The sequence below is a fragment of the Lissotriton helveticus genome, chromosome 12 (genome assembly GCF_964261635.1).
Source record: "Lissotriton helveticus chromosome 12, aLisHel1.1, whole genome shotgun sequence".
Taxonomy (NCBI): domain Eukaryota; kingdom Metazoa; phylum Chordata; class Amphibia; order Caudata; family Salamandridae; genus Lissotriton; species Lissotriton helveticus.
The window spans coordinates 98,283,166-98,308,620 of NC_136073.1; the positions used below are offsets into that span (position 1 = coordinate 98,283,166).

Consider the following 25,455-nt stretch of genomic DNA (forward strand, 5'->3'; position numbering starts at 1 on the left):
TTATCACACATCGTCTATGGCCGGGTTGGCACACTCAACTTCACTTATCTCACAAATACTCATTGAAAACATTAGCCTGGGATAGGTCATACATCCCATATCCTGCTGTTTTTCATACTCTAGTCTGGTGCATCATGTCTCTGCGTGTATGAGCAAATACAGGGCTATGTGTGACCCAACAGAGAATCCAAAGGAACATCACATAAGCATGATGTGGATTATTTCCAGTTCACAGATTAGGGAAATGGTCAGACTCTCACACTCTAACTGTGGCATAAAGCCAGATTGATATGTACATTACAACACTAGGGGCCAGATGTGCAACCGTTTTTTGCAGTTACAAAGGGGTTTTAGTCCCTAATCAATTAGCGACTCACAAAATATGGTTAGTGACTCACTATTAGGAAGGGGCATTCCAAGGGTTTCCCATTGTAATTGCGACTCCAAAAACAATGTATGGATGTTTTGTGACTGCAATTGTGGTTGCCAAACACTCGCAGATTACCACCCTTCTCAGAAGGGTGGTAAGGTACTCGCAAAATTTGGCATCTGCTTCTTTGTGAATTTTTCAAGGGTGGAACAGCCAAAAGTGGGTTGAAAAGGCCAATGTAGGGATATGATGGTGTCATTAGCCCCTGCCAAAATGGGTTCCATGAGGACTTGGACACCTTAGCTGGAGCTTAAATTTAAATATTTGTAAATACACAATAGCAAAGCTGGATCGTACGTGCCTGGCCTTCATGGACCTTTCTTGCACATCAATCAATAAAATGTTGGCAAACGTTGCTAGAAATAGGGTTGGATGATATATTAGTTCACTTTCTTGCTGATTTATATAGAGATTTGCAAGCTAGGGTGTGTTCGACGTTTAGTGCCAATGCAGACTATACTGTCATTTTTAAACTAGAGCAAGAAGTGTGTCTACGTTGTGTCCTTGCTCCCATTTTGTTTCTTTTATATATTAATCACTCAAACAAGTATTTGGTACAAAATAATCTGGGCATGCCAAAAAATTAAGTCCATAGTGGTCCCGGCCTTATTGCATTCGGACAACACACTTTTAATGGCATGCATCCCTAAGAGGCTGCAGCTATTGGTTGGAGCTTTCTGCAAATTCATGTCTCTTTTAGATTTGTATACTAAGGTTAACAAATCCCAACTGATGGTATGAGGCTTCTTAGTGAGATTTCTCTATAGACAGTAATATATTGATGAGGGTCTCTCAGCTCCCCTATTAGGAATTATTTTTGACTCTTCTGCCTTGTGGAGTCATAACCTTTCTATCAAGTATTAAAAATTGATGCAGAAGGAGGAATCTCTGTTTAATCTATTGTCCGCAATTGGAAATTGCTACATTACTCAAAATATATAAGAGACCAACGGCCAGATTCATCAAAGTAAAATCGGCTCGCAAAGGGCCAGATTCTGAGAATCCGGCCCTTTGCGAGCGCTATTTTTGCATTTGGGATTCATCATCCCAAATGCAAAAATCGCAATTACAGAACTCGCTAAATTGCGAAGAATCGCATTTAAGGAATCTCAATTAGAGATTCCTTAATTGCTATTCATGAACCTTTTAAAAATTGCGATTTCGCAATATGGGGCCGCTATTTACCGCGAAGTGTAACTTCGTGGTAAATAGCAAAAACTTAGAAAAATGCACTTTAGTGCATTTTTCTAAGTTGTATGTTACACACACACATGTCCTTTGGACATGTGTGTGTGCAACACCTGTGTACATTTGAATTTCAGGGGTGCTACAGGGTGTCCTTTGGACACCCTGGCACCCTTGAAATCGCTTCCTTATTCGCTATTTGCTAATCGCAAATAAGGAATGACTCCCCATTCATTCCTATGGGCCTTGAGGCCCATAGGAATGAATGGGAAAGCCAATTAGCTAATCGCAAATAAGGAAGCAGTAGAAATCACAAAATTAATTGCGATTTCTACATGCATCCGGTTTTGCGAGTCTTTAATAGCGATTCCTTAATAATCGCTATTAAGGTCTCTTTGAATCTGGCGGTATGTGTGCCCGTGGCACCAGCACTGGCGTAGGAGACTGGAGCTATGCTAACAATGTTGGTTTTGTTAAAATGGAATCATTGTCTTCGATGATTTTTGGTGCTTTCTCCTTCTAGCTCCATCTACATATGCCATGAAGAGCTGGGACCTTTTTATTTAGATGATTCTATTAAACTTGCCTCGCATATCATTTGGCTCTCTGTTTGGCACAAAGCACATGCAAATCTAAACTGACTTACCATCAGTGACTGCTTAAGATGTGATGAGGGCCTTAGTCAGCCATGGTCCGTGCAGGTAACAGCTCTGGGGTGGTGAGGCTGTGTCAGGGGGTATTTGAAGGGGCAATGCGGAGGCAAAATTAAATAAATAATTAATTTTCTCTCCGCATCATCCCTCTAAATACCCCCTCACGCGGCCCCACCGCCCCACTGCTGTTACATGCAAGGACTGTGGCTGGCCTTAATATTCCTTGTCTTTCATATTTTAAGACGGCCTTGGAGGCTTTGAGGCTGCTTACGTTTTTACCAACCCTTCTACTATTCAGTCGGATAACCTGAAAGTAAAGCAATTCTTTCTGGATAAAAGGAGCTTGGTTAGGAAAAGTGAGGAATCAACTATGGGCCATATGTACAAAGCTATTTTGCATTTATTAATGGACCGACTCTCTATTTCAGTACGTTAAGAATTTCTAAATAGCCTTTTGGCATGTACAATGGCCTAAAGGCAGTCGCAAAATGCTATTTCTACCCAGTTGTATTTTGGGATTCCCAAAATAGGATATCACAAAAAGGGATTTCCTATTTGCGATTTCCTATGCACATGTACAAAGCATTTCCTAAATGCAAAGTAAGCAATTAGGAAATGCTATTACTGTCAACTCCAAGTCAATGCTAAGCGTGTACAATTTAAAAAAATTAACCTAAAATGCATTTTTCCAGTGCCATAGAGGGTCCACATGCCCCTAGGGCAATTGAGCGCTCTACATGAGCACTACTTTTTCCCCCTTTTAATTGAGGGGGAGCCTATGGCTTATGGGTAGGAATGCTTTTACATTTCCAGGTTTGCAAATTTCCATTAGTTTGGAAATACATCACCATTCATACCTAAGCCCTAAGGGGCACATGCATCATTGTAGGATTTTGCACTTCCTAAATTGCGAAAATTAAGGAATCGCAATTTAGGAATTGCAAAATCCTATGCATCAAGAAATCCTAAATTTTTTTAGGATTTCTTAATTTTCGGAATTTGCGATTCCTTAATTGCGAATCGCAATTAAGGAATGGCATTACATTGATTCCTATGGGCCTAGAGGCCCATAGGAATCAATGCCGTTTTGCATTTCTTTTTTTTGGAAATCGCAATTTGTTGATGCATTGCAAGGGTGCAGAGGGGGGTCCAAAGGACCCCCCCCCTGCACCCCTGAAATGTATTTTAAAGTGCATGTTTCACAAACACATGTCCTAAGGACATGTGTGTGTGTAACATGACACTTCCCAAAATGCATTTTTGTGCTTTTTTAAAGAATTTCGCAAATTAACACGAGTGTCAACCTCGTGTTAATTTTCACTTCCTATTTCAAAATTCGCATTGTTTAAAAAATTGATGCATTGCATTTAAGGAATCGCACAAATGCGATTCCTTAAATGCATTCGCATTTTTAGGAAATACAAAAAATAACGAATTTTGAAAAAGAAAAATTGTTTCCTGCATCCCAAAAACGTATTTAGGAAGCGCACCGTTTGCACTTCCTAAATAGGTTGATGCATGTGCCCCATAGGAACGAAGGGTTAGCATTTCCTAACTCAGTAGCAATCGCTATTAGGAAATTACTATTTTTGTACATTGCATTTCCTTAATAGCGATTTCTTTCGATTCACTATGCAGATAATGCAAAATGGAAGTTTTGTACATATGGCCCTAAATCTGCAGTTCTCTTACAGACAACTCCGGGAATTGCTCCCTATTTATTATAAGCTGCGTGAAATTGGGAAAGATCTTTTGGATACAATTCTGGATAACATTTCATTCTATTTTAGCACTATTACCAGGGTTTAAATGAGGCCTCAAGTGAGACACAGTGCTCAATTAATCATACACAAACAAAAACCCTTTCCTCTGTTGATCTGCAGACACTCTCTGTTCCGTTTAGTGTTAGTTTCTTTTTTTGATGCAGTTGACGTTTAAGTTGGGAAACTCAACAAAAAGGTATGGGGCAATGCTATGTGCAAACTCATTTATCTAGTTGGTAACCTAAGCTCCAAACCTCGTTATACCTACTTAATATGAGATCATTATATGTGTTGTTAAAATCTGGGAGCTACATAAGCAGTATTTGCTTGGGTGTTTTGTCTAGGTTTAATTATAATCCCTTCCCATAATATTATTGCGTGAGTACGGATTGCTCTCTTTCTTTGATGTGCAATGCCAGAGTAGTAAATGCACCAACACTAGACCGTATGTCAATGTGCATTCAGAGAACCTTTAATATGCCTAATGAAACTCATCAAATAAATGTAAACCTGGTTTTATAAATACTGTTTATAGTCTAATATGTTTGACTATACAAGGCATATCATGATCTGTACCATATTTACAGTTCCATAAATAGATGTTCAGGTGATAATGACTGTTAATCATCACCTTTGGAATGCTCATTCTATATACAATATGCATTTTTCCAAAAGAACAAGTTCAGTGTACCTGCCATGGCTGGAAGTCTGTATTGTCACCACAGTTTTTATCCATCAATGCAGATTCACTGTTGCTGCAGAATTTCAGATTCTGTAGCGCCCATGCAGTTGCATAAACAGCATTATATACATTGTAAGCAACTCTTGAATTGGATACAAGGGTATAGTCATTATGAAGTCCCTCCAGATTCTCCTCTCCAGTGCACAGTATGGATCTGTTATCCAAAGAGTAATTGTGCAGTTGATGGTCAGGCCACTTGCATCCAAACACTTCTTCCCAAAACTTGCTGATAAATCCATTGGTTGATGATCTTGAGGGATGAATACTGGTGAGATGCTGTTCAAATCCTGGCATAGGTCCACTACGAATTGCAAACCCTATGGTGCCCGCAAGGAATTTTCTGTATTTAGCCATCAAAAGAGGGGCAGATGTAGACCAAGCTTCACTGGCTATCCACGTCTTCCCAGTCACATTATGTGCCACCATCTCATCTATCAATGGAATCAAACCAGCATCACTGCAGAAGATGACAACAGCATCAGCAGTCGAGCTCTTGATAACCTGTATAATGTGCAGGGCATTTCTGTCTGCTTGGTTTAACACAATGTTTTCTGAGAAGGCGATGCAAACATCAGTTTTAGCCAGTTCTTGCCTTAATTTCTGAACTCCTTGTTGCCCATAGTCGTTGTCTTCAATTAAAAGGCCTACCCAAGTCCAGCCGTAGTGCACCAGTAACTGTGCCAGTCCATGGGATTGGAAATCATCACTTGGAATAGTCCGGAAAAAAGAGGGGAACTGGTTACGGTCACTCAAGGCAGGACTTGATGAGAAATAGCTGATCTGCAAAAGGCAAAACAAATGTTGTTGAAGCTTAATAGCAAGTCTTGATCTTTGGAAATTATCCTCTAATTCCACTGTATCTATCAATCCATATTTTCGAAGTCTATCATCTATGACTATGGGGAGAGGAGTTGGCCTAACGGCTAGGGTGCTCGACCTCGGAACTGGGGATCTGGGTTCGAGTCTCGGTAACGACGCCAAAACCTCCTGTGATTCTGGGCAAATCACTTAATCTCCCCGTGCCTAAAATGAAAGTGTGTCCTCTTGTAACGTAACTGGAAAATATGTAAAGCGCTCTGATACCTGATTTGGTTCGGGTCTAGTTCGCGCTACATAAAACTCTGCAAAAAAATGACTATAAGATAGTTAATGTTTGTGAAATGACTATTGGTAACTCACTTTTACATTTATTACACAGTACTGGTAACAACAATTGGTAATGTACAGTTGATTACAGTGATTTTAGAAATGTTGTGTAGGACCCCAGGCAAAGTTGATCTTCTCTTTCAACATTTTTGGTTGATAATGATAGTCACTGGTCTATTTATTGAGTATTGTAATGGAGCATCTGTATGGTGCTTTGTTACGTTTCACACAGGGGCCCGATTTAGGCTCAGGTAGCAACCAGACCTTTCACATATATTTCCTCTGCCATTACACTACATAACAGTTCTTAGTGCTGACCTTTTACCCAGTTATGGTAATGCTTAAAATGACAAGAGGTTTTCTATGAAAAACTAGCCTCATCCATTATGCATGAGGATCCTTGGAATCACAGTAGGACTACCAACTCCTGCATAATAACTATGTATAAGGGCCATACCTTCCATCATCCCAGTCCGACATGACACACCAAGGTAAATCCCCTGGGGTACCGCTTTGGGTATATAAACATCATACCTCTGCTGATGCAGGAGAGAAGAAAGGGACTTCCATGCTGACACACTGTCATGATTCGCTGAGGTTCATGCATGCAGACACTCCAGCACGGAGTGGTCTGACATCCCTCGCAGGGTGTCCATCTCGAAACCAAGATGGGGTCCCACAGTCTCTCAATCCAGGTAATGGGTTTGGCTTTATCCTAGGGGGATTCTTGGCTCCACACCTACATACATGCTAGGTACACATAGGTACATCTAGTTAGGGTTTCATTGTACACATTATTAATATCATGTATTTATATACCTGCCTGTATTCAGTGTTTTAGCACAATGGTAGGAATCTACCATCCATTTACTCTGTTGGTGCATACAATCTTTTATATCTGTTTCTGTCTTATCGTTGTTTTAGCACACCTATTTTACATTAGAATGACGCGGGTTCAATACATGCTTACTGAAAAACATCTGAACCATCTATTCTGTGTATTTCTCTAAGACAAAGTGAGCACAAGTGACTGAACAAGAAGTACTGTACTGTTTCCACGATCCCTGACGGGACAAAGTTGTCATGTTTGATAGTTGCCAAGAACTATTCTCTCCTTGGTAAGAGGGGCTTATAGTGGCACTGTGAGCTAGCTGGCAAACAGGTTATCATACCCAGCGGGGGTGTCTGGAATTAGTCTGGACACCAATCCTACAGTGTATTTTGTCTGAATGCACAGATCCTATATAGGTTTATAGGAACTACACAACAGCTTAATATCAAAACTCTGAAGAAAGTTGTGAAGCCCTCTGTGTTACAGTGAGTTACTAGAAAAACGTTCAGATTGTATGGTTATTGGCTATAGGCTGCTCTTTGCCATATATATAGGGCATATAGAAGGAGCTACCTGAAGGTCAAGGATGTTTCAAATATGGTGCAGTGCACATCAATGAACAAAAATATGAACTATTATGGAGGGTTTGAGAACAAACACATTCATGCATATCTAGATTCTAACTTATTTAGAATGCAATCTGCATATTTGATTGTATGATTGGGGTCAGACAGGTTTCAGTGATCTCTACCATCATGGTGATTATTAAATATTCTTATATGTACAGAGATCAAGTTTTGAAGATTTGGCATCTGGATAGAAAAGCATCTGCTTCTTTGTGAATTTTTCAAGGGTGGAAAAGTCAAAAGTTTGTTGAAAAGGCCAATGTAGGTATATGATGGCATTGTGTGAGTTCACATTGGTAGGCTAAGAAGCTCTCTGTCAGCTGCAATCTGAGCTTTTTGCTATTTCCTTTGAGTCTGAGCATCACCAAAATCTTTATTCAGCCTCATAAACCATATACAGATCATATTAATACATAATTTAGCAAAAGTCAAATAGTAAAGCAGTTCATGTTCTAAAACACATCAGTTTGCAAAATGAATTACTTCTAAACAAATGGCTGCAGAAGGCAGTGTCTGTTTATGGTGCTAAGCATCGGTATCAAATACCACTTCCAAAGTATCTTATGACATTTCTAAAATAAACATAAAATTAAGCATGAATTGGACAGAGTGATCATCACATGTGTAACATGGGTGCTCTGCGTTCTATAATCCACCATTTGAGAAAGGGGCAAAAGGATTAACAATATTTATCCGAAAGGGAGCCTACAAAATATTAGTTGCGTGTTTGTCACAAAGGAGAGATAGGGTTCTATGGCATCAGTGGTCATTAGTAGTTTAAGACCTGGCAGCCTTGCTGTGGTTTTCCCTGAATTTTTGCTTCTACTGTCAGGTACTGACCTGGCGCCTACCGAACTACATCACCCATGATGCTCTGGCCCTAAACTACAGCTCCCATGATCCTTTGCGGCGCAGTGGTTATAGCGCGGCTGGACGTTGGAGCGGGTGTACTTGATTCTTCCTGTTTCCCGCGGATGCGCTGGCGGCTCGCTCGGCTGTGAGCTTCAAAGGCTGTGGAGATTCTGACGGTATTGCCGGCCTGGATTCTGCGTTCTGGTATAGTACCGCGCCTTTTATTAGGCGCACCTGTGTTGTTGCAAGCGAGCCTCTGCTCACTTGAATGAGGCTGGGCATTTTTGCCGTCTCCATTGCGGGACTTAAGACTGTAGAGGGAGTGAGTGGCTACTCACTTTCCAGCTGCTGCTTGGTGCAATTTGGATTCGTCTAGTGGCGGAATGTTGAGGGGGCTCCTTCACATTGCCGTCATGAACTCATGACAATAGGATATTACTAACGTTTGTGGACTACAAGTACCAAAGCGGAGGGCTGCAGTGCAGGAACTGCGCCCTGCCGTGTTTGGGTTTTTTGACTATACGTGTGTTGTGGATTACAGGTACCAAAGCGGACAGCGGCAGTGCAGGAACTGCGCCCTGCCGTGTTTTTTTTTTTTTTACTATACGTGTGTTGTGGATTACAGGTACCAAAGCGGACGGCGGTAGTGCTGGAACTACGCCCTGCCGTGTTTGGGGTGATTGATAACATTAACTGCAATCAGGAACTCACCAGTGTTGTGGATGAAGGAATCCAACTAGCTGTTCTGATGTTACATTGGAGGTTGTTTGGAGCGGGTGGTTACTTCACCAGGGGTAGGTCTCCTTCCTTAAAGGTGTATATACGATAGTTGCTGCTTCATACACGTTTTCTAATACTGGCATTCATGTTATACAGGGAAGGAGAGAAGAAGGAGTGCATGTTGGCTGGACGCTAAAAGGGCAGCAAAAGGCAGGTGGCATATCTTCTAATGTTTTAGCGAGAATTGAATGAGAGTAGGGTTTATGAACAGTATTAACCTGTGCGCCTTTCTTTTTACAGCTACCCTTTCCCAGCTGCTCCCTTCCTTTCCTTTCCCGGGTTTTTTCCCCTTTTGGGGTTTTTCCCTCGCCGTATCGCTTGAACTCCCTGTGATTTCATATTCAGGGTGTTTGAGAGATCCGGAGGTGGAGCTTTATTACGACACATCGATCCTGCGGAGTGCAGAACCTGACAGAATCAAGTACCCACGAATTACACTCTGCCTGGTCGGTGTTGTCGTGATAAATGGCGTCCATGGAGGATGTGTTGCATGCGCTAGTGTTAGTGCAGCAGGAGTTGGCTTCTTCCAAAGCCAAAACTGCCGCACTGCGAGACAAGGTAGAACAATTGTCAAAGAATCCTTTTAATGCCTCATCTGCTGCTTCTGCTATACAGGTTACAGTACCTCCGCCCATTCCCTTAGCTAATCCTGAAAGGTACTCTGGGGATCCAGGCAAAATACAAGTATTTTTGACTCAGGTGTTGATGCATTTTTCGTGTAAACCAGCTTCGTTCCCGACCAATCATTCCCGAGTGGCGTTCGCCATATCTTATTTGGTAGGGGACGCAGCCAATTGGGCGGTGCCATTGGTAAAAAATAATGATGCCATCTTGTCTGACTGGTCGGCTTTTAGAACCGAATTCGAGAGAGTGTTTGACCGCAGGGCGACCAATTTCAGCGCCGATAAGGAGCTTTTGGAGTTAAGACAGGGAAGGGGCGAGTTGATCACCTATTTGACTAAGTTCAATAAATTGGTGGCGGAGGCTGAGTGGCCGGAAGAAAAGAGGATGTCCCTTTTCTATCAGGGTTTGAAGGAAGATCTAAAAGATGTCATAGCTCAGGTGGATCCCCAACCTAGGACATGCGTAGACATGATTAATCTCGCATTGAGATTAGATAGCAGAATGACGGAAAGAGGGGGCTCTAGGAGAAGATGGGAAAGAGGTTCATATTATGTGGAACGTTCCCCTCGTAAGATGCCAGGGGGAATGGAGAGCAGCCCGGAACCAACGGAGATAGGTGCACTCAGAGCCCCGTTGTCCAGGGAAGAGAGGGAAGTCAGGAGAACACAGGGGCTATGTATGTACTGCGGTAAAAAAGGGCATTATGTACGTGAATGCCCTTCCAAGCCAAAGTCATCTGCTGGTAATCGGTTCAAGAAAGTGGCGGTGTCTGCCACCGGGAGTGAGACAGAACAGGCCAAGGACAAGAGGCAGGTGGTGGACGAAGAGAAGGAGTGGAAACTCACTTCTCTCTCTACTATAGGGATAGGAGAGACAGAATCCCATCTGGTTATAGGCATGACCTTGGAATGCGAGCAACTGTTCTATCAGGTGTTGGTCATGTTGGATTCCGGAGCCACTGGTAACTTTATAGATGATGGATTGGTGTCTAGGCTGTCATTACCTCGTGTACCCAGAGACAACCCTGAGGAAGTCCTGGCTGTGGACGGGCAGCCATTGAAGTCCGGACAGATAACGGAAAAAACCTGTGAGGTAGGGTTATCGGTAAGACAGCAAGGGATAGTCCACTCAGAGACTCTATCATTAAACATCATAGCAGCTCCCCAGTATGAGGTGATCCTTGGGATGCCCTGGTTGTGTCATCACAACCCAGTCGTGGACTGGAAATCCAAAACGTTCCGGTTCTTACCCGAGAATTGCGGAGCACATATGGTGTCCTGTCTTTCCTCACACATTGCAGTTCTGACTTCATCTTATTCTGCAGCCACGGCAGCGGAAACGAATGTGCAGCTTCCAAGTGTCTACAGTCATTATAGCGACGTATTCAGTGAGAGCAAGGCAGAAACCTTGCCACCACATCGGGACTACGATTGTCGCATCGATCTGGTGGAAGGGGCTACTATACCTTCTTGTAGGGTATATGCGTTATCCGTGCCCGAAACTGCTCACTTGAGGGAATACATAGACCACTACCTCCGGCTGGAGTTCATTAGACCTTCCCGTTCGCCTGCTGCCTCCCCTTTGTTCTTCATAGCGAAAGCTAATGGGGATCTCAGGGCTTGTGTGGATTATCGCGTCTTGAACAGGAACACCGTGCGGAATCGTTACCCTCTCCCCCTCATATCTGTCTTGCTCGACCAGGTGAGAGAAGCCAAGATCTACCCCCGGTTGGATTTACGGGGGGCTTATCACCTGGTCAGAGTTCGTGAGGGGGATGAGTGGAAAACCGCGTTCAAGACGCGATATGGGCTCTATGAGAACCTGGTAATGCCCTTTGGGTTGTGTAACGCCCCTGCGGCGTTTCAGTTTTTTATTAACAACGTGCTAAAGGACTATGTGGACCGTTTTGTAGTGGTATATATAGATGATATACTGGTGTACTCACAGAACGAGGCAAGTCACACAACGCAAGTTAAAATGGTCTTGGATAAATTGAGAGAAAACCAATTATACGTCAAGTTGAGCAAGTGTGAATTCGGGGTCAGCGAGGTGGAGTTTTTGGGGGTCAACCTCAGTTCACAGGGACTGCAGATGTCCGAAAGGAAAGTGCAGGCGGTAAGGGAGTGGCCCGCCCCAGGGAATGTGCGTGAAGTACAGAGTTTCCTGGGGTTCGCCAATTATTATCGCCGATTTATAGTCCATTTCTCACAGACAACTGTCCCCATTACTAGACTGCTGAGAAAGGGGCACCTTTTGTGTGGACCGCAGAGGCGGATGAAGCATTCCGGACCTTAAAAAAGGCGTTTACTTCGGCTCCGGTGCTGGCACACCCTGTGTTGGAACATCCGTTTGTGGTGGAGGCCGACGCTTCGGACGAAGCGATAGGAGCGGTTTTGTCTCAGCAAGACCCTCTCACTGGTCAACTCCATCCAGTGGGCTATCTCTCCAAGAAATTGACCCCTGCTGAATACAATTATACCATTGCTGAAAAGGAACTTCTAGCCATCAAGAGGGCTTTTCAGGAATGGAGGCAGTACTTATGGGGGGCTTGTCATGCTGTGACTGTATACACTGATCACAGAAACCTGCAATACATGACCTCCGCTAGGCACCTAACGCAAAGACAAATGCGCTGGATGCTTTTCTTTGCGGAATATAATTTCGTGGTGACATTCAGACCAGGTACCGACAACAGAAAGGCTGATGCGTTGTCCAGACAACAATCTCCCAACGAACAACAGACAGAGACCCAGCATGCTATCATCCCCTCAGCTAAGGTGTTGTGTGTGGTTCGGGCCGAGACCTTCCTGGAAGAAATCAGGAACTCCAGATCGGTGGCAGCTTGGGGGCTCTGGTCTGCTGGGGTCTCCTGGAAGGGTTATTCTGCAGGGGACGATTCGTGGGAGCCCTGGAGCAATGTCCACGCCCCTCGGGCTGTGCGTTCCTTCCACTTGAGATGTCCGTCCAAGCCGGGTCCTAGGAGGCGCTTGGGAGGAGGGCGTACTGTCAGGTACTGACCTGGCGCCAACCGAACTACATCACCCATGATGCTCTGGCCCTAAACTACAGCTCCCATGATCCTTTGCGGCGCAGTGGTTATAGCGCGGCTGGACGTTGGAGCGGGTGTACTTGATTCTTCCTGTTTCCCGCGGATGCGCTGGCGGCTCGCTCGGCTGTGAGCTTCAAAGGCTGTGGAGATTCTGACGGTATTGCCGGCCTGGATTCTGCGTTCTGGTATAGTACCGCGCCTTTTATTAGGCGCACCTGTGTTGTTGCAAGCGAGCCTCTGCTCACTTGAATGAGGCTGGGCATTTTTGCCGTCTCCATTGCGGGACTTAAGACTGTAGAGGGAGTGAGTGGCTACTCACTTTCCAGCTGCTGCTTGGTGCAATTTGGATTCGTCCAGTGGCGGAATGTTGAGAGGGCTCCTTCACATTGCCGTCATGAACTCATGACAATAGGATATTACTAACGTTTGTGGACTACAAGTACCAAAGCGGAGGGCTGCAGTGCAGGAACTGCGCCCTGCCGTGTTTGGGGTTTTTGACTATACGTGTGTTGTGGATTACAGGTACCAAAGCGGACGGCGGCAGTGCAGGAACTGCGCCCTGCCGTGTTTTTTTTTTTTTTACTATACGTGTGTTGTGGATTACAGGTACCAAAGCGGACGGCGGTAGTGCTGGAACTACGCCCTGCCGTGTTTGGGGTGATTGATAACATTAACTGCAATCAGGAACTCACCAGTGTTGTGGATGAAGGAATCCAACTAGCTGGTCTGATGTTACATTGGAGGTTGTTTGGAGCGGGTGGTTACTTCACCAGGGGTAGGTCTCCTTCCTTAAAGGTGTATATACGATAGTTGCTGCTTCATACACGTTTTCTAATACTGGCATTCATGTTATACAGGGAAGGAGAGAAGAAGGAGTGCATGTTGGCTGGACGCTAAAAGGGCAGCAAAAGGCAGGTGGCATATCTTCTAATGTTTTAGCGAGAATTGAATGAGAGTAGGGTTAATGAACTGTATTAACCTGTGCGCCTTTCTTTTTACAGCTACCCTTTCCCAGCTGCTCCCTTCCTTTCCTTTCCCGGGTTTTTTCCCCTTTTGGGGTTTTTCCCTCGCCGTATCGCTTGAACTCCCTGTGATTTCATATTCAGGGTGTTTGAGAGATCCGGAGGTGGAGCTTTATTATGACGCATCGATCCTGCGGAGTGCAGAACCTGACATCTACCTCCTGTGTTTTTGATGGCTTGCTGGATTTTGTTTTTGGTGGCTTAGATGCTTTTAGCACTTTGTCACTTCTGATCAGTCTCAAGGTGCAAGTGCTCCCTTTGTAAATTGATATTGTGATTGGTTCTCCCTGATTGGCATATTCGTTTTACCAGTTGGTCCCTAGTAAAGTGCACTGAGTGTACCAGGGCTGGTAAATAGATTGCTACTAGTGGGCTTGCAGTGCTGATAGTACCACCCATAGGACAGAATGGGGAATGCTTTGTACATTTTACAAGCAGATCTACCCATAGGGATATGATGGAAAAATGGAGTTTGATATCCCTGAATTCGGGATTTAATAATACATCTTTTAGTAAAGATGGTTTTTAAATTGTGTGTTTGAAAATACCACTTTTAGAAAGTGGCTATTTTGTTGTTCAACCATCCTGTGTAACTCTGCCTGTTTGTAAATTGATTGTCTGGCTTTGGAGTGACAGGGGCTGGGGAGGTACAGCGGCTCCAGGAGTCTGGACGAATCAGCACTAGGCTGAATAGGCCTGATCTGCAATGGGAGTGGTGAGAAGAGTAGCACCTGTACCTGAATAGAGCTGTGCCTATTTTCCACAATGATGGCTCCCTCCCCCATGTGGTGTGTCTTGAGCCAAGGCTCACACTGACAATGGATGTTGTTGTGCACTTGCAGAGTGCCCCCCAGAACTGGTTTGAACTGGGCTCAGAGCCCCTTGCACAAAGAGGACAAAAACATTTTGGGGTATAAGTATCAGACCCAAAACCCCAGACTTTAGATCATTCCTGGAATTTAAGAGGACCCTTTGCCAAGAAGAGGAGCCTGAGAAACTGAGGAGAAGTTCTGCCCTTGCTGTGTATCTGGGGTTGGGCTGCAGTTGCTGTTTATGCCAAGGAAATGAGAAGGACTTTGCTGTGTGCTGTGCCCCCTGTTTGAAGAAGATCTCCAAGGGCCTGTGTGTGTTAGCCTCCTGTTCTGAAGTCTCAGGGACAAAAAGACTTCACTCCAAACTACCCTGAACTCTCCTGTTGTGAGTTCTGACCTGCCTAGAGGTGCCTTTGGCTGTTTGGGAGCAGGAAGAAAGAAGAAATGTTAACAACTGCTAAAATCGGCAGTTTGCTCTTCTTGTGGCTGTTTTCTTGGCGAATCTCCATGGCGCAAGAAGAATTTAACGCATCACTGTGCCACCGTGAAAACCGTTGTAGCGCCTGTTGCTGCTGCAAGAATCGATGCATCGATAGCCGATGCATCCTGAAGATCCACGCATCGTACCTCTGCGGCACGCTTCCCTGATGCATCACCTGCAAACCGGAATCATCACGGAGAATCAGCGCATCACTCCCCATACAGACCGGATTCGACACAGCTCATCCTCTGTGTGTCGCAGAACTGTCGCTGAGCCTCCCCAAGGTCTCAGGAGAGTCACATCTCTTTGTTTTCCGACTCTGTGGCTGTTTAGCTTGTGGAACTTCGATGCATCTACAGGTACTTTGGTGAAAAGTCACGCATCCATAGTTTTCTATTGAACAAGTTCTTGAAACATTTTGAAAGTCCTATTTTTAACTGCGTATTTTGGATTTTTGTTGTTTTGGTCTTCTTTAGTTTAGATAAAGATACTTTATTTTTCTAAACTTGTTTGGTGTCCTTTTGTGGTGTTTTCGCTGTGTTACTGTGAGTGTTGATTAATGCTTTACACATTGCCTTTGGTATAAGCCTGTCTGCTTGTGCCAAGCCACCAAGTGGGTGATCAGGGGTTATCTAAAGTGTGTATCCGCCTTACCCTGACTAGAAGCTAGGGTCCGTATTTGGACAAAGGTACCTACCTCTGCCAACTAGAGACTCCCATTTCTAACAAGTAGTGATTGATCTCTTAGCATAGATTTACAGGAGCCTTTGAATATCCCTGCAACATTGCATGTTCAAAGTCTGCGTTGGTAAGCTAAGAAAGTGTCTCTCAACTGCATACTGAATCCCGTGCAGTTTCCGTGGTGTTAACATGGGGTTTCAAAGTTAAAGTCTCTTAAAAAACTGGGAAGGAGCTTCCTGAAGGAAACAGTGATGGTGCAGTGCCCTAAGAAGTTACCCTTTGAGGGGAAACATGGTCATCAGGGATCTGGCTAACATGCCATTATTGAGGAATATGATGTGATTGGAAAATAAAGCTTAATTTAAGTAATAAAGAACAAGTGTTTCTGAGTTTGTTTAAGGAAAATATTTTTACAGTTTTGGCAGAAAGGAAAGGCAGGAATAGATTATGTTATCCTGGTACTCCTGAAATCAATGAAGCAAGGGATTTCATAAAGCTGGTCCAACCTTCACAGAACTTCCAAGTATTCAATCTCCCCCATTCTTACAGCAGAGTCAATACAAACATTTGATTCTTCAGTTCTGTGATCTACCACCCTTTGCAATACAGTCCCTCATTCTTGGGAAGTCTATCCACTACAATATATATTTTCCACTTCAATCCAAACGGTGATTAGCCCTGGCCTATAAACCAATAGCTTCCAAACGTTCTACTAAGCCTTGGCCAGCAGTGTGTATGAAATCATTTCTTCTGTCACAAGAACCTGATGTGCCATTGTTGTGAACACTACACTAGCTCCCATCTATAAATATTTATTTTCTAAGTTGGTTTTGCATTAAATCATTATTGTATCTGCATTAGAAAGTGTGAGATTCCTTCTCCATGCAAACTGCTGATAAACACATATGCCTCAAGTGTAGGCAGACATTTCTTGTTTCCATTTATAACTTCACAATGGAACTCTTCATTGTAGGCTGGCATCTTACTTGACTAATCACATGCTTACGCACATGTCAACCTGAAAGTTCTCTTTGTGTGCTCAAAGCTAACATGCCTCTGTTCTCAAATGCAAATATGTGGAATTAAGATTTTGTATTTTAGGCTGCGATAGTTTAGACTGATGAGATAACAATGGCTCACACTGTGATTTATTCTGAAAACATAAGATCAAATCAGTGGCCAAATCCCAATAGAAATTCTGGGTTTTTAACCATTTATTAGAAGTATTTATCATAGAGATTATCACCAGAGGCCATGACAATTAGAGAGCTAGATCAAGAGAGCCAGCTGCAGGAGCTGGGATCAGCTATGGGTTTGGCATTACAGTCGAGGATGCTATTTAACTTAGAAACATGCTTGCAATCTTATTATTGTTCTAAATATTAGTAACAATTTTAACTGCAATCTTACGGGTCGCTGTCAGACTCAGGGCAAGCTGTAATTAATATTTGTATTGCCAATTATGTATTTTTATCTGTGTTTAGATTACCTGGAATTTACTATATTTGTCAATTTGTAACCTGAATGACGGTATATTGATGTTTGTATGACTTTTATGGTTTTAATTTTGAAGCCGAATAAAGTTTATTGATAATGAACTGCAATCCTATTCTCTTTCTGTGTCATTACCATGTATTGCATTTGCAGAAGATCAAGACTTTTAAAATAAACTTTTAAACTACAAGTCCCAATTTCTTAGTGGGATGTTTGAGTGTCTAATCTGCCGTAAGAACAAATTGCTTTGAAGACCGCTGTGTCCCTGAACTCAGTTACAGGGACTGCTGATATGTAACATGAAAACATTGCCTGAACATAGGATTAGCTTGGTGGACTTGTGTTAGGTCTGCGGGCAATTGGGCAAATCTAAATCTGTATGCACTGATCTGAGTCCTGTGGGTTTAAAATCACACCCCTGCAGTTCTGAATATAATCTCCTGAATTTGCATCACCATCACAAATCAATGACTCTCTACGGAAGAAATACGTTCCAAGACCTCTGAAGAAACCATTATTTTGCCCAATGTGAGGACATCAGCATTTGACTTGAGGGATCTTACTGCCTATAGTCAAATCTCTGATCTCCTCTTCCCAGTAAGATCCTGAAGAGCTGTTTGTGGGACAAGTTCAAGACTATCTGTAACCATGTTCCATTTTTTTATGATCATCAGTCTGGATTCAGGCCTATGACAGTCACATCCACCTTGGTCTAGAACTCTTCCACTCCTTCGATGAGAAAATTAAATCAGCTTCATACGTTTCAAACTTAAAGCAGGGTGATACCATGGAACACAATGCCCCTTATATGGGGTGGATAGTCTAGAACCACCATGAAATGGATAAGGTAAGTTCACTCCAACTACACCCATCATGTTTCATATATCAGATGAGGCTCTTGATATAGGACAACAAAATCCTAGCCTATTTCCAGCTGGAAATTGATCAGAAACCAGACAACATTATAAAATTAGAAGAAGCATGTACAACATGCTACTCTTGATGTAATAGATTATGCAGTGGATGAACTGAACCAGCACTAAACTAAAGTCATAGCTAAAGTCATGGCACAAGGAGGAGCAACCATTTGTATGTCCTCCCTCCCCAAACTTGTCTCATCTCATTCCAGCTTGCCAAAAGTGAGAAGCCTTACAGCACTTTTCATCATCTCCTTTTCTCAGATAATGCAATGTTCAAAGGCTTCAAACTTTGGTATTCCTTGTTATGGAAACTGCAAAAGAGATTTCACAAAGTGGAAAATGGAGACACAATACAATTAAATATGCTGAGAGAAGCCTAAGGGAATAAATACACACATCCGGAAGAGTCTAAAAACTGAAAAGATTTTAATCACACATGATTATGATTGAAATTCTACTCATCAGGTGGGGCTTCCCTTTCACTCACTGGTTTCACTTTCTCCTTCTCTAAATGTAATTTGTATGGCCTAATCATAGCCCTCCGATGTCTCTGGAAGACAATACATAAGTGTCTACAAAATTCTTTGATAAATAAATGAATACATAAATTAATAATGACTAAACTAGTAGAAAAAATCTAGACTGACAAGTTTGTTTGAGTACTTTTCATGCTTAGGATTGCTCTACTTATTTGAGCATTGCTCATATAGGCCCAACACTATTGTCCATCAGCAATTTTGCCCCAACAGGTTTTGTATAGCCTACTTATCAGGTGTTGCTCCTTTTTTGGGAATACTGTATAGATGGATGTCTCATTCATACCTGGGGAAATCTGTACAGGCCTAACACTCGAGCCATGACGATGGAGCATGATGAACCAGCATCTCCGATGATGCCAAGGAGTGATAGGTTAATTTGACATCGAAAATTCGGAACAGGCTCCTCTTGACCGGTTAATATCCATAGGACGCCCTCAAGAGCCCGTCGCATCATGGCGCAGGAGTCGTAAATCCAGAAGCCCAAGGTAATGTTGGACAGGAGGTGGCTATTGTTATTGATCTCATCAATTGCAAACACCATAGCTTGCATAACCTGGTAATTCTGTAAACCAAACCTGAAACAATCATAAAGGGTTGTTGTTGCAACAAATCATTGTCACTGACAAAATATTTGCAAGTTTGAAAAAATGTTTACAAAACGAAACAGTAGCATGGATTTTAAAAATACATTTTGTGTTTGTTTTAATAACATTCTAGTGCCTTGGGAGTGTACAATGAGAACATTTCACTGCTAATGCATTTGACATTGCACTTTGTTGTGCCAAGCTTGCTTTGGCTGAGATTCTTGAATTCCACACACTGTTAGCAATGTTTCTCAATCACTACCTAGCAAACCACCTCTTGCTAAACAGTCAAGATCCTTAGACAGAATTTCAGGAGACCTTCGTTCTTAACCTGTACAGCACATGAGATTTGAGTTGGATTATCATCTACTGTCTCGTTAAAGGTCACTGGTCATTGAGCCGTAGTCTCTGATCCTTCTCTTTGATCTTCCTGAAAGAAATCTAATGGATTTCAATGTGGAATAGATTTTGGGCCATCTTTTCCTACTGCAGAAAATGAGTACACCCATAGATCTTTGCTAAAGACCTCAAGCGGTCGGCACCAATGTTTTAGCCATGCAAAAGATATTCGAATTAGTGGGCCATGACAGATTCTTGGAGGCATATTTACAATTTTTTCTGAAGTGTAGACCAACTTGCGAAGCTGCTGTGCTGCTCTATATGAAAGAAAGACAGCAGAAAAGTGATATATCAAATAAGATATGGCTTTTATACTGCTGTCTTCCAGCACTAGCACACTATGTGCTGCCTAACACCAATGCAGACACCCTTGCACATTGATTCAAATGTGTCTGTTTTGCTGGCAAGATTGTTTTTGTGCACAAACAATCCATGACAGCATTTTCCTATTTCAGTGTATGCTGTAGAATGCAGCACACATAGAAAGAGAAAGTAGCGAGGAGAAATAAAGATATTTTTCCTTGTTATGTCTAGTTCAGGGAAGAGTGGCATTTTGTAACATTCCCAGGTATACTAGCTTTTGTAAATCTGAGAATGCACCAAAATGCATGGAACGCCTCCCTGATGCAAATGTAATGCAAGGAATCGCTAAGGGCTTCGTAGTGTTACTTTCCATTTATAAAACCATACAAATCTGTTAGATATGGTATCATTGCCGTAAGTCTCCTTTCCATTTTTTCTGATTGCCTCCTCTGTTTTTGATCTGTTTGCTGGTTTTAGATGCTTTGGACACTGTGCCACTGCTATTCAGTGCCACAGTGCAGGTGCTCCCGGTGTTAAAATGCTGTACTAATTAGTGACTCCATGATTGGGTTATTTGATTGACTTGTCAGACCCTACTACAGTGCACCATGTGTGCCCAGCGCTTGTAAATCAAATGCTGCTGGTGGGTGTGCCCCACTGGTTGTGGCACCCACGGAGGCAGCTTGTAAAGTGTGTCTCAGGTCTGCCATTGCAGGGCCTGTGTGCAGTCTGTGACTGCCATGTTGACTTGATTGAAATAAAAAGGGGTGACCCTGTGTCTCTCAGAGCCTGGGTAAGTACATAAATATAACAACAGTGGTTCTGTTGGGTTAAGCGAACATAAATTAAACAATGCTATTAATGCTGTCTAAGAATTGAGGCCTCAGACACAAAAACATACTTAATAAATGAAGCATGTAGGAACCAATTGTTTCAACATACTTAATGAATAAGGCCAATAAGAATAATAATGAATATGAATAAGAACAATACAAAATGAAGGGACAAATGTGTAAGGTATTCAAGTGGAGCGTCCCGTCCTAGACCTACTTGAAGTCAGGCTGAGTTCAAGTAGGTCTTCGACGGGACGCTTGCCCTCCTTCCTGATTCCCGGATTCATCGTAACTCCATTGCGCCTTTTCATCTTGTCCTGGCTCAATACCCGGCCTCCAGTAGGACTGTCAACTCCTCCACCTGTCTTGAGAAAGACCCGCCTTAAGCTCCAACTGGGGCAGCATAGGGTCAAAACATCGACGCTTTACATTTGGTCCAGCATCTACAAGATTCTGTACTTAGATAGATAGGAATTCTTGTTTGTATAACAATTTTTCTGGCCTATCTTCATTTACCGCTTGTACATATGTATATGTTTGCACTGTATATATCGCTCACCACTTGCATACCTTACATATTTGTCCCTTCATTTTGTATTGTTCTTGACAGTCCGTATTAAGATATTGTATTTATCAGTGAAAGAAGTAATTCTGTGATAAAATATATTTGACTAATGCAATTTGGTTTTCCTCATGCCTTATTCATTAAGTATGTATACACATATGAAACAATTGATTCCTACACGCTTCATTTATTAAGTATGTTTTTGTGTCTGAGGCCTCAATTCTAAGACAGCATTAATAGCATTGTTTAATATCTGTTCGCTTAATCCGACAGAACCACTTTTGTTATATTTATGCCATGTTGACTTGGCAAATGCACCAACTTGCCAGTCCCTAAACCTTCCCTTTTCTTCATATCAGACACCCCTAAGGTTGGCCCAAAGGCAGGGTGCATTGTAAGGATAAAGTAGGACACGCCCTGGTGTGTGTGGCATGTCCTAATAGTGAATTACAGCCATTTTTGTTGTTCACTATTGCAAGGCTACCAGTCCCCCATAGGCCAGAATTGTCAGTTTCATTATTACATCTTATAATCCTAACTGACTATGGGAACATGGTAGAAATTCAAATTTAGTATGCCTGAACTCAGAATGATAAAATACATCCTTTAGTGAAGAGGGTTTTAACATTCTGTGTTTGAAAATACCACTTTTAGAAAGTAGGTATTTTCTTGCCTAACTATCCAAGCCTGCTTCTGCTAGGTTGTGTATTCCTTGTCTGTAGTTTGAGTGACAGGGGCTGGGGAAATCCAGGAGACAGGGTCAGTCAGGACAGGGCTGAATAGGGAGATCTGCATGTATATGGTTGGCAGGAGTTGCACCTGGGACCTAAATAGGGCTGGGCCTTGCCTCCACAATGCTGGCTCCACCTCCTGTGGTTTGTCTGATGTCCCTGGCCTACAATGTGAAACAAAATAAGGACGCATGTCAACAAAGTGATACAGGACTGACCAGGACTGGTTTGGACTCTGGCTTCAGAGAACAAAGGGAATTTGAGTATAAATATGGGGACCCAGATCCCAAGAATTTAGATCACTTCTGGGAACAAGACAAACCTTTTGCCAAGGAGAAGAACCAAGGAAGCTGCAGGAGTTTGGACTGCCCCTCTGTTGGATTGGCCTGCAGTGGTCTCTTCATTACCAAGCAAAGGAGAAGGAACTTTTAAAGGACTTCCATCATCTTGCAGAATATTACTCCACGGGCTTGATTTGAGCTTGCCTCCTGACCCAAGTCTCAGGGATGCCAGACTTCACCCCCTTCTGTTTGCCTGCATCTGTAACTTGCTGTTGTAGTGCTACAGAAGGAATCTGCAATACCGGCGTGGCAAGCAACTCAATCTGCTCCGAAGTTGTGAGCGCTGCTCCGACTTGCAAGGTAGACCTGACACCGGCTGCCGTGCCACATTGACGCCAGCGAACGACATCGTAAGCCTGCCATAGCCGTGAGCGCTGCTCCAATTTGCGATGCCGGGCCGACGCCTGCTGCTGTGCCGCATCGACTCCGAGGCCGACATCATCGCTGAGCCGATCGTCGACGTGGGTGGTCAGGAATCCATTGACATCATGACATCGTACGGAACTATGATTTCGGCGCCATCATGACGTCACCTCCTCTCCAGTCAGGAACCGACGCCTCCCCTGCCTGCGCAAGCATCCAGGTCCCGACGCATCATGTCCCCCGAAGCAAGGAACTGACGCCACAATGCGCGAACTACGCCACATCTCCCCAATGCCGTGAGCTGTCTTTGTTTTTACTTTTCCAAGGTACTGTTCTTTGTGGGTCTGTTTTGACTCCAAGCTCGATACCGCACACCTTTCGGTCAGCGCCGTACTTTGGGATTTCTTTGACCTTGACGTCATGATAGCTCCAGTTTGGGTTATCTGTTGCTAAAGACTGCTTTTAAGTGAATAGGATATTTTGGAACTATTTCTGCCATCTTGAAGAATTCTTATTTGGTACAGTATTGTGGATTTTTGTCCTTTATGGTCTTGTGATAATTCTATATAAAGAATACTTATTTTTATAAAACCAGTGTGGTGTCAATCTGTAGTGTTTCACTGTATTACTGTGTGTACTCACAAATGCTTAACACACTGCCTCTGAGATAAGCCTGTCTGCTTGTGCCAAGCTACGAAGGGGGTGAGCAGGGGTTATCCAGTAGTGTAATCCCATTTCCTTGACTTAGAAGCAAGGGTCCCTATTTGGTCAAAGGTGTATACCATTGCCAACTAGAGACCCCCAGTTCTAACAAAAGCCATGCAAACTGGCTTAGCATTACTTAATTGTAATTGTAATTGTAATTGTAAATAAATTTCTTAAGCGCGATTGCTGCCCAGGGGCGTCCAAGCGCTGAGTGAGCAAACAGAGATAGGCGATGGAAGGAGAGCAGGACTAGGTGGATTTAGCAAACAATAGGGTTTTCAATTGTTTGCGAAAAGATAGCAGGTTCGGGTTAGACCGGAGCTGGAGTGGGAGGGCATTCCACAGCTTCGAGGCGTTCGAAGAGAACATCCTGCCTCCGGCCCTAGCTCTCCTAATTCTGGGTACCACAACCAGGAAGGCCTCGGTGGAACGAAGGTTTCTGTTGGGGTGATACGGTATGACTAGTTTGTTATTGATTGCCGGACCTGTCCGCCAAAAGGCCCGATGAGCGATACAGAGCGCCTTAAATGACAATCTCTGTCTTATTGGTAGCCAATGTAAACTTTCTAGTCCAGGTCTGGCTGACTGAGTGCGTGGGATTTGTAGCAGGGTGCGGGCTGCACAATTCTGTGCCACCTGCAACTTCCGAAGCGTCATCTCGGGGGCCCCCACATATAGGGCGTTGTTTGAATCTAGGCGAGATTGGATCAGGCCTTGCACCGCCACCTGTTTGGCTTCTGATGGTAGAAGCGGAAGAACTTTTCTAAGTGTTCTGAGTAAGCCAAAACATGTGGCGGACACCTTGGTAGCCTGGGTGGAGAGGGAGAGACCTTTGTCCAGCCAAACTCCTAGGCTTTTTACACTTTCCTTAGGGATAGGAGGGGGGCCGAGACATGGAGGCCATAGGGAGGTGAAAGGCACTGGTGAAGTTGGTCCGAGGAGCATGAGCTCGGTTTTATCTCCGTTCAGTCTGAGTGAGGAGGCAGACATCCACTCCCTTACATCCTCTAAACAGCTCCTTAGGCCTTCCGGAGTTTGCCTGTTGTTCTCTTGTGCTAATGAAACCACTAGCTGGGTATCGTCGGCATATGATATAATTTTGATGCCGTGAGGTTCAACGACCCCAGCAAGTGGCTTCATGTACACGTTGAACAACGCAGGGCTCAAGGAGGAGCCCTGCGGCACTCCGCAATTTAGTGGTTTTCTAGCTGACACTCTGTCCCCATCAAAGATCTGAAAAGATCTATTGGTCAGGAAGGATTCAAACCACCTAAGTGCCTCGCCTGATACACCGATGTTGGATAGACGGTTCAGTAAGGTGACATAACTGACCGTATCGAAGGCTGCACTTAGATCAAGGAGGATCACTGCCACTGATCCTCCCTGATCTAGTATCCTTCGTGACTCTTCGGTGACCGCTAATAGGGCGGTTTCAGTACCATGCTTCGGTCTAAAGCCTGTCTGCGACGTATCCAATATTGCGTTGTTCTCAAGGAACTGGACCAGGTGGGAGTTTATGTACTTCTCCAGGACCTTGCTTGCCCAGGGGAGAAGTGAGATGGGGCGGTAACTGGAATGATCGTTTGGGTCCAGGTTGGGTTTTTTCAATAACGCCCGTACCATGGCTTGCTTCCAGGCGATGGGTACAGTGCAGGAGGAGATGGAGGAATTTAGTAGCTCCAGGATAACAGGCAAGGTAGCCTGGCTTGCTTGCATCAGAGTCCCTGGTGGCGCTGGGTCCCGTGGGGAACCCGATTTAACTTGACGTGCCATTTTGCCAAGGATGTCAAGGTCTAGCGGGGGAAAGTGCTCAAGGCTTGGCTGATCAGGTGAGGGACGGTTATTATTCGAGAGAGGCAGGTCAGTTACCTCAGGGGTTATAGGTGATGTTGGAAAGGTAGAGTAGATTTTTAAGACTTTATTGTGGAAAAACTCCGCAAGCTCGTCGCATTGTGCCTGAGTTTTTTGCGGAGGGGGAACTGTGTTCACTTTAGTGCATT

General features: G+C 43.7%; 1 protein-coding gene across 1 annotated transcript in view; it reads right to left on the reverse strand.

The window, feature by feature from the left end:
* Positions 1-25,455, reverse strand: part of LOC144797938 (extracellular calcium-sensing receptor-like) — a 202,033-nt gene that overhangs the window by 127,481 nt on the left and 49,097 nt on the right. The window contains exons 2-3 of the mRNA XM_078668742.1: positions 18,915-19,206; positions 4,723-5,553 (exon numbers count right to left, since the gene is read on the reverse strand). Coding sequence (XP_078524868.1) covers positions 4,723-5,553; positions 18,915-19,206 — 1,123 coding nt within the window. The remainder of the gene's footprint in view (positions 1-4,722; positions 5,554-18,914; positions 19,207-25,455) is intronic.